General features: G+C 41.6%; 1 protein-coding gene across 1 annotated transcript in view; it reads right to left on the bottom strand.

The window, feature by feature from the left end:
* ClC-b (chloride channel protein 7) overlaps nucleotides 1-15,033 on the bottom strand; it is a 93,910-nt gene that overhangs the window by 56,701 nt on the left and 22,176 nt on the right. The window contains exons 8-10 of the mRNA XM_080274053.1: nucleotides 14,678-14,855; nucleotides 4,171-4,302; nucleotides 3,004-3,163 (exon numbers count right to left, since the gene is read on the bottom strand). Of these exons, the coding sequence (XP_080130179.1) occupies nucleotides 3,004-3,163; nucleotides 4,171-4,302; nucleotides 14,678-14,855 (470 nt within the window). The remainder of the gene's footprint in view (nucleotides 1-3,003; nucleotides 3,164-4,170; nucleotides 4,303-14,677; nucleotides 14,856-15,033) is intronic.

A 15,033-nucleotide genomic window follows, 5' to 3' on the forward strand; every position in this document is an offset into this window, starting at 1 on the left:
TTATCTTCCCTCCCTATAAAGCTCGTCTCTTGGCAACACGTTCCCAATTATCACCTGGAACTCAATGACCATATGATCACTTTTTCCTATAGGTGTGTGTGTGTGTGTGTGTGTGTGTGTGTGTGTGTGTGTGTGTGTGTGTGTGTGTGTGTGTGTGTGTGTGTGTGTGTGGAGAGAGAGAGAGAGAGAGAGAGAGAGAGACTGGGGAGAGGGGTAGTAGGACAGTTTGAGTTTCTTATCTCTCTCCCTGTCCTCCTGCTAGTTTCCCTCCTTGTCCTCCCACCCTCCCACATCCCTGCTTGTCTATCCCCCTGCCCTCCCCCACCCCCGCTTGGTGCACTGCCAGCTACCTGCCTGGCTATCAGTTGCCCTGAAACATCTCAACACCGTACTTCCCACCACCTTACCTTCCAGCATGTAATGTTTGATGTCTCATTTTTAGCAACAGTATTGTTGTTGTGGAGTGGATATGGAAGTTGTGTAGATTGGCTTGGAAAGAGGGAAGGGTTCCAGAGGACTGGATATCAGGAATAAGTGTTCCTTTATACAAAGGAAAGGGGTAGAGAGAAGTATGTGGTAACCATAGGGGTATTTGCCTTCTTAGCGTGACTGGAAAAATATATGGTAAAATACTCATTGATATCGTTAAGCATATGACAGAGGAGCTAGCTGGAGAAGAACTAGGGGGATTTAGGAAGGGAAAAGGGTGTGTAGATCAGATATTTGTTCTAAGATGTTTAGTGGAGAAGTATCTAGAGAAGGGAAAGAAAGTGTATGCTGCCTTCATGGACTTGGAGAAAGCTTATGACAGAATAGATAGGCAAGGTATGTGGAAGGTATTAAGAATACATGGAGTGGAGGGGAAATTGCTGAGTGCTGTGAAGAGTATGTACGAAGGAGCTAGGGCTATGGCGCAAGTGGATGGTGAGCTGAGTGAGTTCTTTGATCTCAATGTGGGACTGAAACAGGGTTGTGTGATGTCTCCATGGCTGTTTAATATATACATGGATGGGGTTGTAAAGGAAGTGCAAGGTAGGGCAGTGGATGTGGGGGTGGCTCTGATGAATAAGGATGAGATTTGAAAGAGTCCGGTGTTGCTGTTTGCTGATGATACAGTATTGTTGAGTGAAGACGAATGGGAGTTGCAAGGTTTGGTGAATGAATTTGGGACAGTGTGTAGGAGGAGGAAGCTGAAGGTTAATGTAAACAAAAGTAAAGTTATGGTGTTTGAGAGGAATGAAGTCACAGAATGTACAGTGAGGTTGGATGGTGAGGATATGGAGAATGTGAGTGCATTCAAGTAATTGGGTGGTGTGATGAATAAGGATGGAACTTTGGGGGATGAAGTGCGTGAAAGGGTACAGCAGGGAAGGAAGGTTGTTGGTTCACTGAAAGCAGTGATGAGGAATAGGGAGGTGAGTATGGAAGTTAAGAAGTCACTGCATGATAGTACTGTGATCCCTACCCTGACATATGGAAGCGAGGTGTGGACCCTGCAAGAGAGGAACAAGTCAAGAGCGAGAGCAGTAGAAATGAGTTACTTGAGAGGAGCATGTGGAGTGACATAGAGAGACAGGTTGACGAATAAAGAAGTGAAGGAACGTTGTGGGGTGGATGTGGATATGGTTGAGAAGATTAGGAGAAATACACTGAGGTGGTGTGGAGAGAATGGAGAATGAAAGACTGACTAAGAAGGTGTATGTAGGTGAGGTGGAGGGAGAGAGAGGGAGGGGTAGACTGAGGATGAGGTGGAGGGATGGAGTTGAGAGGTATATGAGGGAGGGGGGGGTGAGTTGGGGGGAGGATAGTCAAATGGTGGGTGACAGAGCGACCTGAGGCGATTTGTCTGCGCCAAACCTTTGCAGGATTAGGGCATCGGGCTATAAATAGATAGATAGATTGTTTACATGGATAACAATTATACCTGCGGTGTTTCTGGGTCAGTCTCTATTAATTAAGGTATATAAGAGTTTGGGTTTGGGCCTGGAATGCATCTCTGGCTTTTCTTCAGTATCTTATGAGGAAAATTGCTTTGATATCTGACATACCTGCTGACCGAACACTCCCACCGGTACGCAACACTGCCGGACATCAGAGTAGGCCCGTATGCCTATTTTGGGGTATTTAAAGAGGCAGGCAGTTTACCGACAATCTTTCCAAATTGCCACATTACTTAACAACCACTGCTACCGACAATCTTTCCAAATTGCCACATTACTTAACAACCACTGCTCCAACTGGGCGCATCAGTGTATCACACATTCTAAATCCTCATTTATAGCTTTCAGAGGTAAGTATATAAAAAGGCCCAGCAACTGTGGTAATCCAGGAATAATAACAAGTAACCTATGCAAGACTCATTCCAATAGAAAATATGGAAAGGCCATGCCCATTTGGTAAAGAATTATCTGTAATTCAAACAGTGAATCGACGACTCTTACGATGACACGGAGGCAACTGAGGGCGATGACGACACCACTCCGTTGTCAACACAGGACTTGAGGGGTTCCTGTGGGAGGCTGATGAAGAGGAAGCAGTACACAGGTGTCAGCATGAGGTGGCAGCATGCTTGCCTCATGCTGAGAGGTCATAGTCCGCCACAAGCCTCGCAACCCCTCCCCCCTCCCTCATCCATTCAAGCAATGTCGTCAGTCACATTTAGGTAAGAATCTTACATTACTGTTCATTCCCATTAAATATGCCTTACTAATTTCTTTTCCAGGTTGTCAGTGTTTGCTGGTGACCAGTTTGATGTTGGTTTGGGGGTAAGGGGGCAACTTTTCCGAGATGACAGCCCCATGAGCAATTTTCCCCAAGAGATCAATCATTTTTAATTTGTGGAATTCTTAAATCACGACATATGCTCAGTCTCATAAAGCCGGGATTTATATTCCACTATAATATGTTAAAAATGAGATTTATTGTATCAACTGTTGTATCATTTAGGGCAATGATGGCTGGGAATTCTGGGCAACTAAAACATACTGTGGTTCAAGAACTCACTTCATTCTAAATGCCGTGAGTCTGTGGTTGATGTGGTTGTAGAGAGCCCCCAGTAGCCCTCCGATGATCCCCATCACCAAGTAAGGCAGGAACTCCCAGATCTCATATGTCAGATCATCAAATTTCCCAAAGTTGAGTAGTCCATTATAAGCCAGCATCCCTGCCAAATCAAGAGCAAATAACAATGTTTGGATTTACTTTATTAATCCTACTGAAGCTATACCCATGTGTGAAGTGTTGGGTGAAGGCATGCTACTTTCCCAATTACAGAAAATGGTGTCCCTCGGCCCTACTGATTAGCTGCCTTTCTGGATGAGTAAAACAAGGCTTGAATGTACATTGCAAAGCTGCTCCCCTGTGTCAGATGTAGGCAAAGGCAGTCACTTGAATACATACATAAACTGTGTTCTATCTTGTGATCTCCCAATGAAAGGAATCTTCAGCTTACACTGTCACTACATATTTCTCTTGCTTTCTCAACCACCCTTCTTCCCTTATAAACAGTCTTTAACTCTTCTTCCATAAAAAATTAAACCTATCTGGAAGTGTTACCTTTGCAACATTACCTCATCATCAAACACTCCTCTTATTATATTGTCTTCCTGTATGGTGTCCATGTCAATAATACCAATCTCAGACAAGTTTAAAATATAACTTTAGTCACTACAACCATGAAATGACTGACTGGCGCTTTTAAAAACCCTTATGGCAAAAGTAATGATACCAAATCTGATGACTATACAGTTTATCTTCTTTACAATTCAACACTGTTATGATTATTTTTGCTTTCAAGTCCTTGGTAAACCAGAGAAAATATGCCATTTAAACTCCAATGGTCCTATGACAATAAAAAATTTTGAAGACGTTCCCCTGCTCATTCTGGCAATGGAATAAATTATAGGAAATATTTGCATGTGTCAGAAACATGAAACACAAAACAACATTGTGTGAAAAGGAATGATACTCAGGTGGCAGAGGAGGAATGAGATATATGAAAAACAGAATGTAGTGCTGGCAAGGGACTGTCAGTGAACTCTTGCTCATCATGGTACAGTACTTATAAAACTGGCCTGTAAATTCTAGTGCCATTTGTGTAGAAAAGCTGTGAAATTTTAGAGCACATCCCTGAAGCATTAAATATCTACAATGACAAGCAAAACAACTAACCTGGGACACCATTGTAAGCTGAGAGGACAAGATTGAGGGTGAAAGTGGACATCATGGCAGCAAAGAAGACTCGCCATGTCAGCGCCTGGTTCCAAAAGCTTGCACCTTCCTCCAGTGAAAACAACACACCACCTGTGGGACACAGTGGAACAGGAATAAAATACACAGACCCCCTCCATATGCATACCAGTAGATAATATATTAGTCTAGGGTTCCATGCACTCGGAGACCTAGAATCCATTATGGAAACTTAAAGTATTAACTAACCCTATGGCCTAACGTCATCTTGTCTACTAAAGACCCTCTAAGCTGACAACTAGACCAAAGTTATGCTTCCTAACTGTACAGTGTCCTGTACAGAAGTAACATTACAATTAAAGCATTACGCAAGTGGGGAAAAAAGGTACTACAGATATGTTTAAAAGGCAATGCTTACTGTATAATGTAAAGCTGACATAAGATAGTGGCATTAAGGAGGCTTAAAGCAATAAATAAGTGGGAAATAAGTTCTACGACCATGCTTCTTAGGGGCACAGCCTAAGGTACTGAGGTAAAGAAAATATAAGACACTGACATCAACCCATTCAGTCTGGCAACATTTTCCATTACAGTAGACCCCAGGCCCTCTGTTTATGCAGTCTCTGTTTCCTCAATTCACTTTTGCAAGGAAATATAAACCTTACATCTGTTTCTGCAATTAAAAATCACATCTATGCTAGGGAAAAAGCTGTCTGGCTTTCCATTTTTGCCACTGACATTCAAAATACCCATGCAGTGATGTGGCGCTCATGTGCTGCCAACATCATGCCTGTGGCACATGCTCACCCCACAACCTTCACCCCCTTCCAAGCCATTGTTCTGTGTCCTTGACCTTGACTCGTATCAAAATCCCATGTAATCCAGCCACTCTATTGGAAATTATGTGTAAACATAGTGACAATATGCCACCCACAGACCCAAAATCCCCTAGACTAGGTGGAAATGGTAAATGAGCACTGCTAAGTCTGGATAAGAAACCTGGGCAAAGTGCATACAGCAGACACAGCAAATGTGATGAACTTGAATGAATCAACTGTGTGAGGAGAAGTGCAAAGGCAATATCATCCAAGCAGTCCACTTCACTGGAGGTAAAGATGAAGGTTCAAGATCTTATGTCATGAATCATGTGCTGTTAAAACCTGAACAGATAATGCCCAAGTAGGTTTGTGCTCAGCATGAAGCTGACGTGCCAGTGGACAATAAAGTAATGCGATATACTGTACAGCATACGAGGTTAACCTAACCTACCTTAACCTCGAGGGGTTAAAGCCTCTGCTCAGTCTTCCTGCTCTAGCCCTTCAGCCTTGGATATCCCCCCCCCCCCACAAAACCATCATCACTTTATCATTTACACTCTGAGTTTAAATATCCATTTATTGGTTACTTATTACCATTACATTCTTGCTCATGCACTATTTCTTGTGTCTAATGATGATTAGTGTGTTTATATGCAATGTATTTGGTAAGAGAAAATTTTTCAAGAGTCAAAATGGGGACTGGAAAATTTCTGGGAGGAGGTGCCCCCAATTCACCAAATGCCCATGGGTCTTATGATATGTTTTATGTGTTTACATTTGCACTGTTATTTTTACTCCCCACATTAGCTGCATAGAAGGAGGGTCCTGTGTATACTCTTCTCATCTTCAAATGATTTTCTTCAGCTTAGGACAGACTTTTTGAAGTGGAAGGGTTACCTGTAGCCTTCCAAAACCCCTTTACTAACACAGGTCCTTAGTATGAACAAAACTCTCTGGTGGTATGAAAAATTAAATAAAAATCTGTCATTGGACTGAGGGGGTTAAACGGGAATAAAGCAATAAATAAGTGGTATGCAACACCAGTTACTTTTCCCACACAGAACAGTGCACTTGGCAATCTTTTTCCTTGCTAGTGATGGCTCTGGTATATCTTTTGGCCACAATGCACTCAGAATCTGTGCAGAGCCCATGTATACAAAGGGGTAACTAACAGACCTTCCATTATACATGAATGTAGGTCTGATTCATACATTTTCAACTAATAATGAAAGGCAAATCTATGAAAAATCACCTGTACTTCCTGCAAAGTACCAGAGGTGGAGAAATAAGTTCAGAAATTCAAAACACCTGCACAGTGACACAGCACCTGCATCATGAGTGGGAGATGAGCGTGAAATAGCCACCACACAAAAAAATACTGCATCACCCCATTCAAATCATGCCATAATTAACTTAAACATGAATCTATCTATCTATTGCCAGATGCCTCAATCCCGTTTGGGGTGGCCACAAACAAATCGCCTCCAAGTCGCCCTGTCCCCCGCCATTTCACTGCCCTGCTCCCAACTCACACCCCCCTCTCTCATATACCTCTCCACCCCATCCCTCCATCTCATCCTCGGCCTCCCCCTCCCTCTTCCCCCCTCCACCTCACTCACATACACTCTCTTCGTCAGTCTTTCACCCTCCATCCTCTCCACATGGCCAAACCACCTCAGTGTGTTCCTCATAACGCTTCCTATCACATCCACATCCACACCACAACGCTCCTTTATATCCTCATTCGTCAGCCTGTCTCTCCATGTGACTCCACAGGCTCCTCTTAAATAACTCATTTCCACTGCTCTCACTCTTGACTTGTGTCCTTCCAACAACATCCAAGCTTCACTTCCGTACGTTAGAGTTGGTATCACAATACTGTCATGTAGTAACTTTTTCACTTCCATGCTCACTTCCCTGAATATGAACTATAATTATTTTACCAAGCTCTAACCTGACAAAAATTGAGCGATGTAAGTGATCAATGAGGCCTGCCAACAGCTAATTACCAGGCAGGATCTGGGTAGGAAATAACCATCGCCATAGTGGTGGGTGGTGGCGACCATCATCCACTCACTTGATGTAGTGTTGCCTACTTCTTCCTTCACCTTTATCATTTTTTTTTTTTCTGTGTCTGACCTCTCTTCCTATTTCTCTTATTTTTCCTCTCAAGTATCATTACTCTTCCTTCCTTTTCAGGTGACTCTACACTGAGTGACAAGCCTAAAGGTGTCCTGTGAGCCAGGAAGCCATTTACAGATGCTGGATGGTAATTAGATAACCAACCCAAATGTGCTCCCTACAAGGCAACAAGTGGGATAATGGAGGGTTAGAGGCTCTCCCCACAAAACAGGTAACTCAAAGTCAAACAACCACCCCTTACAGGATTATGGCATCTGGCCATAGATAGATATATAGACACACGGAGGTTGTATCATCTTGAATCGAAGTGTGCCTTAATTATCCTAAATGTGATCTATGCATTATGGCTGTGCTGAACAAATATTAATATCTACTGAACTATAAAGTGACAAAAACTATGTGATGTGTAAATACTAACAAAAAAAATCAATGAGTCCTTACAAGAGCTGATTACTGGCAGGGAGCTTTGACATAAAGTAGCCTCTACACAGTCAAAGTGTCTGATAATTATCCTAAAAATTACATATGGATTAAAATTCTGAAAGACTAATATTTTAGAGCTTTAAAGTGACACAATAAAAATTACATATGGATTAAAATTCTGAATGACTAATATTTTAGAGTTTTAAACTGACAAAAACTGAGTAATATATGAGTGTAGTCACATGAAATCAACGCATCCTCCCAAATGCTGATTGCAGCTTCAGTGATGCTGACTCTCCTTACCCACAATCTCTGCCTTCCTATAAAACTTAATACCACTTTATTATACCTACTGATAATCAATGTCTTCACACATCATACATCATACATGTATCAGAAAAAAATTAAAAGGCTCTTAACCCTTTAACCGCGGGTGTCATTCCAGAATGACGTTGCAAAAACTGGACCAAACCGCGGGTGTCATTCTCGAATGTTTGTGAATATTTTGAATACCCCGCGTTTTTTCCGTGCGCCAATTGTTTCAAGGGAGAGTAGCTATTAAGTTCTTTCACTCCAGCCGACCCCCACCTCCCTCTTCCCCCCCTGGGGCCCCACCTCCCACCCCCTGGGCCCCCCACCCCACCCCTGACCAAGCGCGCATCAGTATCTGTCCAGCTGTGTGAGTGACAACACATGTTGATGTGGCAGTGAAGTGCAGGCAATTACAGTGCCTTTTACCTGTCTCAGTGAACACAGAGTGGGTGTTTATCGTATGTGCAGTGTTCATATATGTTTATAGTATTATTATCAGAATGTGATTGGCATTTGGTAATGGTGTGTGAGCGAAAAATAGTGATTACAACACCGCTGATGTGGCAGTGAAGTGCAGGCAATTACAGTGCCTTTTACCTGCCTCAGTGAACACAGAGTGGGTGTTTATCGTATGTGCAGTGTTCATATATGTTTATAGTATTATTATCAGAATGAGGTTGGCATTTGGTAATGGTGTGTGAGCGAAAAATAGTGATTACAACACCGCTGATGTGGCAGTGAAGTGCAGGTAATTACAGTGCCTTTTACCTGCCTCAGTGAACACAGAGTGGGTTGTTTATCGTATGTGCAGTGTTCATATATGTTTATAGTATTATTATCAGAATGAGGTTGGCATTTGGTAATGGTGTATGAGCGAAGGTAATGATGTGTGAGCGAAAAATAGTGATTTTACACCCCTCACTTCTAACGGCACTGCCCGTCCTGTGAAAGTCAACAAAGTCATGAAACCTACATCAATGGAAAGCTGAAGGTTAGTACTTTCTAATGGTACCTTATTTTTTTCTCTAGCTTTATTCTGTGCAGAGTTATTAAGGTTTAAAGGTTTGTTTACATTTGGCTGAAACCCCCGCGGGAGAGGACAGTCAGACCAAAACAATACCCGCGGTTAAAGGGTTAAGAGGGATAAAACACAGGCTTTTGAGAAAACTGGAAATTGTTTCTTCCAATTTAAAAAAAAAAAAAATAGAATAATTGCTCAGATTCTGCATGCAGGGTACTTTTTCTGGGTAACTATACACACAGATGGTCTACTGTACCCTACAACAGAGGTGCTTGTAAATGATAGGTGGATGTCATTTTTATCTTCTTCTTGCCATGGTGACAATGTTATTCAACTTATGGAAACTTTTCACACTGAGATAGTTAGATGCAATGAAAAAAGTTTTCTGAAAAAGACAAAATATAAACTATGCGTACAAAAGATATGAACATAATTCTATTGGAATTGCAACCCGAGACTCATCTGGCTGCGAATCTGATGGACTCCAGGAAACCAGACACTTCTGCCAAATCTTCCCAGAGATCGTTTGCTGAGCATAAGTTGAAAAGATTGTTTAGATAGTGACAGTGAGGTGTCTGAGGTATATAAGTGTGTTCTCCTGCCAGGGCCTGCATTACAGAAGGGGCAGAGTACAGTAGATTATTTGTGAGTTATACAGTAACTGCTAGTAATTAACCAGGGATTAGAGTAAAAACAAACACACATACACAATTTAGAGGTGCTTCCATATGAAAGCCTGTGGATGTAATTTTTTCCCCCTAACTACTTGTATAAATAGAAAATTAATTCAGCATAGTTGACACTTTTCATCTTGGAGTCATGAGAGGTTGACTAAAATCATCTGGAGAAGGGATGAATAAAACGATGTAAGATGAAATCGTAGTTAGGTGGTTAATTCAGGAAGCCATACTTTGTGGTAAGTTACTAATAAATTAACTTTGTCTCTTTAGAATTAAGGGCCTTTCCTTGGGTTGAATAAAGATATCTTGATACAGTGAGAAAAAATATGAAAGTTGTACTTAAGGAATGAATGGATTTTACAGTAAAAGCTCAATTAACCAGCATCTGATGCATCAACACATCCGTATAACCAGAACACAGATTCGATCCGGCATGGGGTCGAAAATATTCTGGATACCGGTCTTTTTGTGTGTATTGTAGTGTACACTCATGATCACTAATTTCTGCTCAGCGGTGCCCCCTTTGTACCCCCACATACCCAGGGAAGACGGGAGGGGGAGACGAAATGAGCTCCACCTGCCTCTACCCCAGCTCCCAACCCTCCCCCATACCCCTACCCCTCCCAGCCCCCCACTCATCATTCTTTACATCTAAAGTTAACCTCATACTTTACACTCAAAGTCACATCACTAATACACAAATACAAAACACTAGGATATGTAAAAAGTATACAATATGACTATGAACATGCTGCAGCAAGAAATTCATGCATTATAGCGTTGACAATAAAATAAAAATGTTAACAACGCCCATCCCAGGCCTCATGCACTAAGTGTTTGCGTGCGTTCGTGTTTGTGCCTGCGTGTTTGGGTGTGTTTATGTCTGTGTTTTTCAGTGTGTGTGTGTGTGTGTGTGTGTGTGTGTGTGTGTGTGTGTGTGTGTGTGTGTGTGTGTGTGTGTGTGTGTGTGTGTGTGTGTGTGTGTGTGTGTGTGTGTGTGTGTGTGTGTGTGTGTGTGTGTGTGTGTGTGTGTGTGTGTGTGTGTGTGTGTGTGTGTGTGTGTGTGTGTGTGTGTGCGCGCGCACCCAACACGGGAGGCCCGAGGTGGCTGTTGTTAACATTTTTGTTTTACTGTCCAAGTCATAATGCATTAATTTCTTGCTGCAACATGTTGATAGTTATATTCTTTTAACATATCCTAATGATCTTTGTTTGTATTAGTAGTGAGACCAAGAGTGTTAAGCATGAAATTGGCTTGAGATGTAACTGCTAGTTAAGAATGATGGGTGAGGTGGGAGGTTGGGTAGGGGTATGGGGGATGGTTGGGAGCTGGGGTAGTGACGGGTGGAGCTCATTTCGTCCCCCCCTCCCCTCTTCCCTGGGTATTCTGAGGTAGGAATGGGGCACCACTGGGCAGATATTAGTGAGTGTGAGTGTACCTGTACTGTATCTTACCTGTACTGTATCTAATACTGAATAATGTACATTACATAAAGTCCCAAGTTTGGTACTGTTTCATTTGTTTGATTTCCTAGAAAATTTCTAAGAGTAACATTCAATTATCAAGAAAATTCCATATCCGGAATGGAAGAATCCCCATGCATTCCAGTTAATCGAGCTTTTACTGTATTTAAAACCCACCTGCTGTATGGGGTTTCTCCTCAGCTCTGTAGGATAATTTGCTGGTAAATGACATAAAAAGATATCAGTGTAATGAAATGGCTGAAGTTACTCATGATTCACTATAATGTTGTTACTAAGTTAGAAATGAGTATTCTTTTCCATCTGCAATACCTATACCATGACCGTAAGACTAAGCAGCACTTAAAGATGTTCCATATAAAGTCCCATTTTGACTGCAAATACCCAGGAGACTAAGTAAAAACTGATGGTAAACATGTAAGAGAGGCATTATGAACATAAAGCTGTGTGTTGACAAAACTGCCTGAGATGAAGCTGAAATTGTGAAAATTTCAATAATGAATAAATGAATCTATGGCCAACTTCAAAATGCACATTTTTTTTTTTTTTTTTTACACAAACTGCTACTTCTGTGTTTTTCTAATTCTACTTCTCAACTCTACCCATTCTATTAACATGATGGAAAATGGGTAAAATGATGATGATAAAAGTGCCATGGTCCCAGGTACTGATGCCATTTTAAGACTAATCAACACCTGTTTCGATATGATGAATTTGAGTGGAAAAATGCATTAAGGAATATGTTCAGACTGTCATCTGTGATGATCATGCAATCAAAGTGTGGTAATTTTTGCTATCTATTTTACTAAATACTGACAAGATAAAAGTTAAATATTTTATGAAGGTTTTGTTAATTCTGTTTCTGATCACTGTGTTTTATATGATTCCTGAATGCCTAAAAGAGATTAAAATATTAATAAACATCAATTACAGATCAATTACAGTGTGGTGGAATGAAGAAGTGAGACAGGCTGTGCCACAAAAGAAGAAAGCATACAATGAATGGATGAGAAATGGGGCATGGAAGAAGCTGAGAGGCGGAAGAGAGTTATATGTAGAAAGAAAGAGAGAGGTGAAAAGATTAGTAAGAGAGAGTAAGAAGATAGCGGATGAGGAATTTGGAAGGAACTTGAGTGTAAAGTGGAGGGACTGTAAGAAAATGTTCTGGAAAGAGGTGAAAAGAGTAAGACAGAGTGGAAGTGAAGTTAGTTGGGGAGTGAAAGATACAATTGGTAGATTACTAGTGGAGAAGGGAGAAAAAGTGAGCAGATGGAGAGAACACTTTAAGGAATTGTTGAACATAGAGGATGGAAGTAATGCGTGTATAAGTGGCTGGGGAATGGTTGGGAGAAGGAGGGAGGTGAGAAGACAGGAAGAAATCAGTAGGATAGAAGTTGTGGAAGCAATGTAGAAAGTTAAATCGGGGAAAGCCCCAGGAATTCATGGAGTGTGGGGTGAAATGCTGAAGTATGGGGGAGAGATATTAGAATGGATGTGGAAATGTGCAGATTGGCCTGGGAGGAAGGCAGAGTCCCGGAGGATTGGAAGTCAGGTATAATTATTCCCTTGTACAAAGGAAAAGGGGAAAAAGAAGTGTGTGGTAATCATAGGGGCATCTGTCTTCTTAGTATAATAGGAAAAGTGTATGGTAGGATACTTACTAACAAAGTTAGAGAAAGAACAGAGGAATTAGTTGGAGAAGAACAGGGAGGCTTTAGGAAGGGAAGAGGTTGTGTAGATCAGATATTCATTCTTAGATCTTTAGTGGAAAAGTTTCTAGAGAAGGGAAAGAAGTTGTATACGGCTTTCATGGATTTGGACAATGCATATGACAGGGAGGATAGACAAGGATTGTGGAAAGTATTAAGAATATATGGAGTAGAAGGGAAGTTGTTGAATGCTGTGAAGAGTATGTATGATGGTGCTAAGGCTGCAGTGCGTGTGGATGGTGAACTGAGTGAATTTTTCTCTTTGAAGGTTGGGTTGAAACAGGGATGTGTCATGTCTCCATGGTTGTTCAATCTGTACATGGATGGGGTAATAAAAGAGGTACAAGGTAGGGTAGTGGATGTTGGAGTGGCCCTGGTAAGAGAGGGTAGTGTTTGGAAACTCCCTGTACTGCTGTTTGCAGATGATACTGTGTTGTTGAGTGAAGATGAAGGAGAGCTGCAAGGCTTGGTGGATGAGTTTAGAAGAGTGTGTAAGAAACGGAATCTAAAGGTGAATGTAGGAAAGAGTAAAGTGATGGTTTTTGAGAGAGGTGAAGCCAGTGAATGTACAGCGAGGTTGGATGGTGAGGAATTGGAAAATGTGAGTACATTTAAGTACTTGGGTAGTGTGATGAGTAAGGATGGAGGTTTGGAGGATGAAGTGCTTGAAAGGGTACAGCAGGGAAGAAAGTTTGCTGGTTCCTTGAAAGCAGTGATAAGAAACAGAGAAGTGAGCATGGAAGTGAAAAATTTACTACATGACAGTATTGTGATACCAACTCTAACATATGGAAGTGAAGCTTGGACGTTGCTGGAAGAACACAAGTCAAGAGTGAGAGCAGTGGAAATGAGTTGGAAGCGGGGCAGTGAAATGGCAGGGGACAGGGCGAGGTGGAGGCGATTTGTTTGTGGCCACCCTGAATGGGATTGAGGCATCTGGCAATAGATAGATAGATAGATAGATAGATCAATTTACCCAAAAAACTTCCAAGAGCTTCCAACTGCCAACAGGAAGTAAGCACGTGGTTTTGGTTCTGGAATAAGCTTCCAGCCTTTACACAATCATCAGCTCAACCATGGCCAAACCCAGTACACTGGTTCAATAACTCCTTCTTGAAGATGGCATCTTTTGTTTTATTTTCCTACTGTCACATAATTTCAATTTTATTCAGCTCAGGTGAAACCTCTTGTACTGAAGGGGGTTTGGTGGAAGCATAATGTTATTTAGACTGATTCATCAATGTATACAGTCTGTGTCTGGACATCATTATGAGAGGAATATACTACGTTGATAATGTACATAGATTTGCAATATCATAACCAGACAAAATTCATCTATAATCCACACCTCATAATCACTCATCCAAGCCATATGCCCCTCATATGTTCCCACCCTCCCTCAACTACAACTTTTAACCTCACACCTTACATGCTCTTTCCCTCACTTACATATCACTTTCAATCCCACAACTCTTGCATGCATTCTTTCTCCCTAATACTTCATCTCTTCAAACATCACACTTCTTGCATACAGTCTTTCTTCTCCATATTTCATTTCATCAAACATCAAACCTTTCACACACCCACTGCAAATCTCATTCTCTCCAGCCCCACACCTCACAACCATGTATTTGAAACATGTCCTTCTTACTGACCATGCAGCTCCTCCCAGGCCCTTAGGTCAGAATAATTAAAACCAAGTGTGAAGGTGTGGACTATCCCCCAGTGTTCTATGATAATTTCTGAAGCATGTGATGATGATACAATATGCCTGATCTTTCTACACAACTGCTGATTACACTGTAATGTGAGATACAGGGTGATCATTTCTAATCCCTAAATCTCAAATCTCCTTATATTCTCACACCCATCTATTAACACAGCTGAGTCATCTCCACTCACCCACTGGGGCCCCAAAAGCAGCAGCCACGCCAGCTGCTGCTCCCGCCGACACAAAATCACGTTTCTCGTGGTCCTCTCGGAAGTACTCAAAGAACCCAAAGTCCTTCTTGAAGGAGGTGGTTTTCCCTTGACTCACTCCAGCTGCAATTACTGCACCTGAGTGGATCATTGGTCCTTCCTGCAAGGAAGGAAAATTCGATCTCATTTTCGTTACCAAATACCTAATCCTTGAGTTTATTCTAAGTTGCATACAACAGATACACATCTGTAATTCTCTATCACTACTAATCATTTTTAACAATCCAAACTACACATCACGAACAGTACTGAATATTAAAAATATCAAAAGCATAAGA

This window comes from Coenobita brevimanus, chromosome 57 (assembly GCF_032717465.1).
Source record: "Coenobita brevimanus isolate Jiangsu-jjx chromosome 57, ASM3271746v2, whole genome shotgun sequence".
NCBI classification, from domain to species: domain Eukaryota; kingdom Metazoa; phylum Arthropoda; class Malacostraca; order Decapoda; family Coenobitidae; genus Coenobita; species Coenobita brevimanus.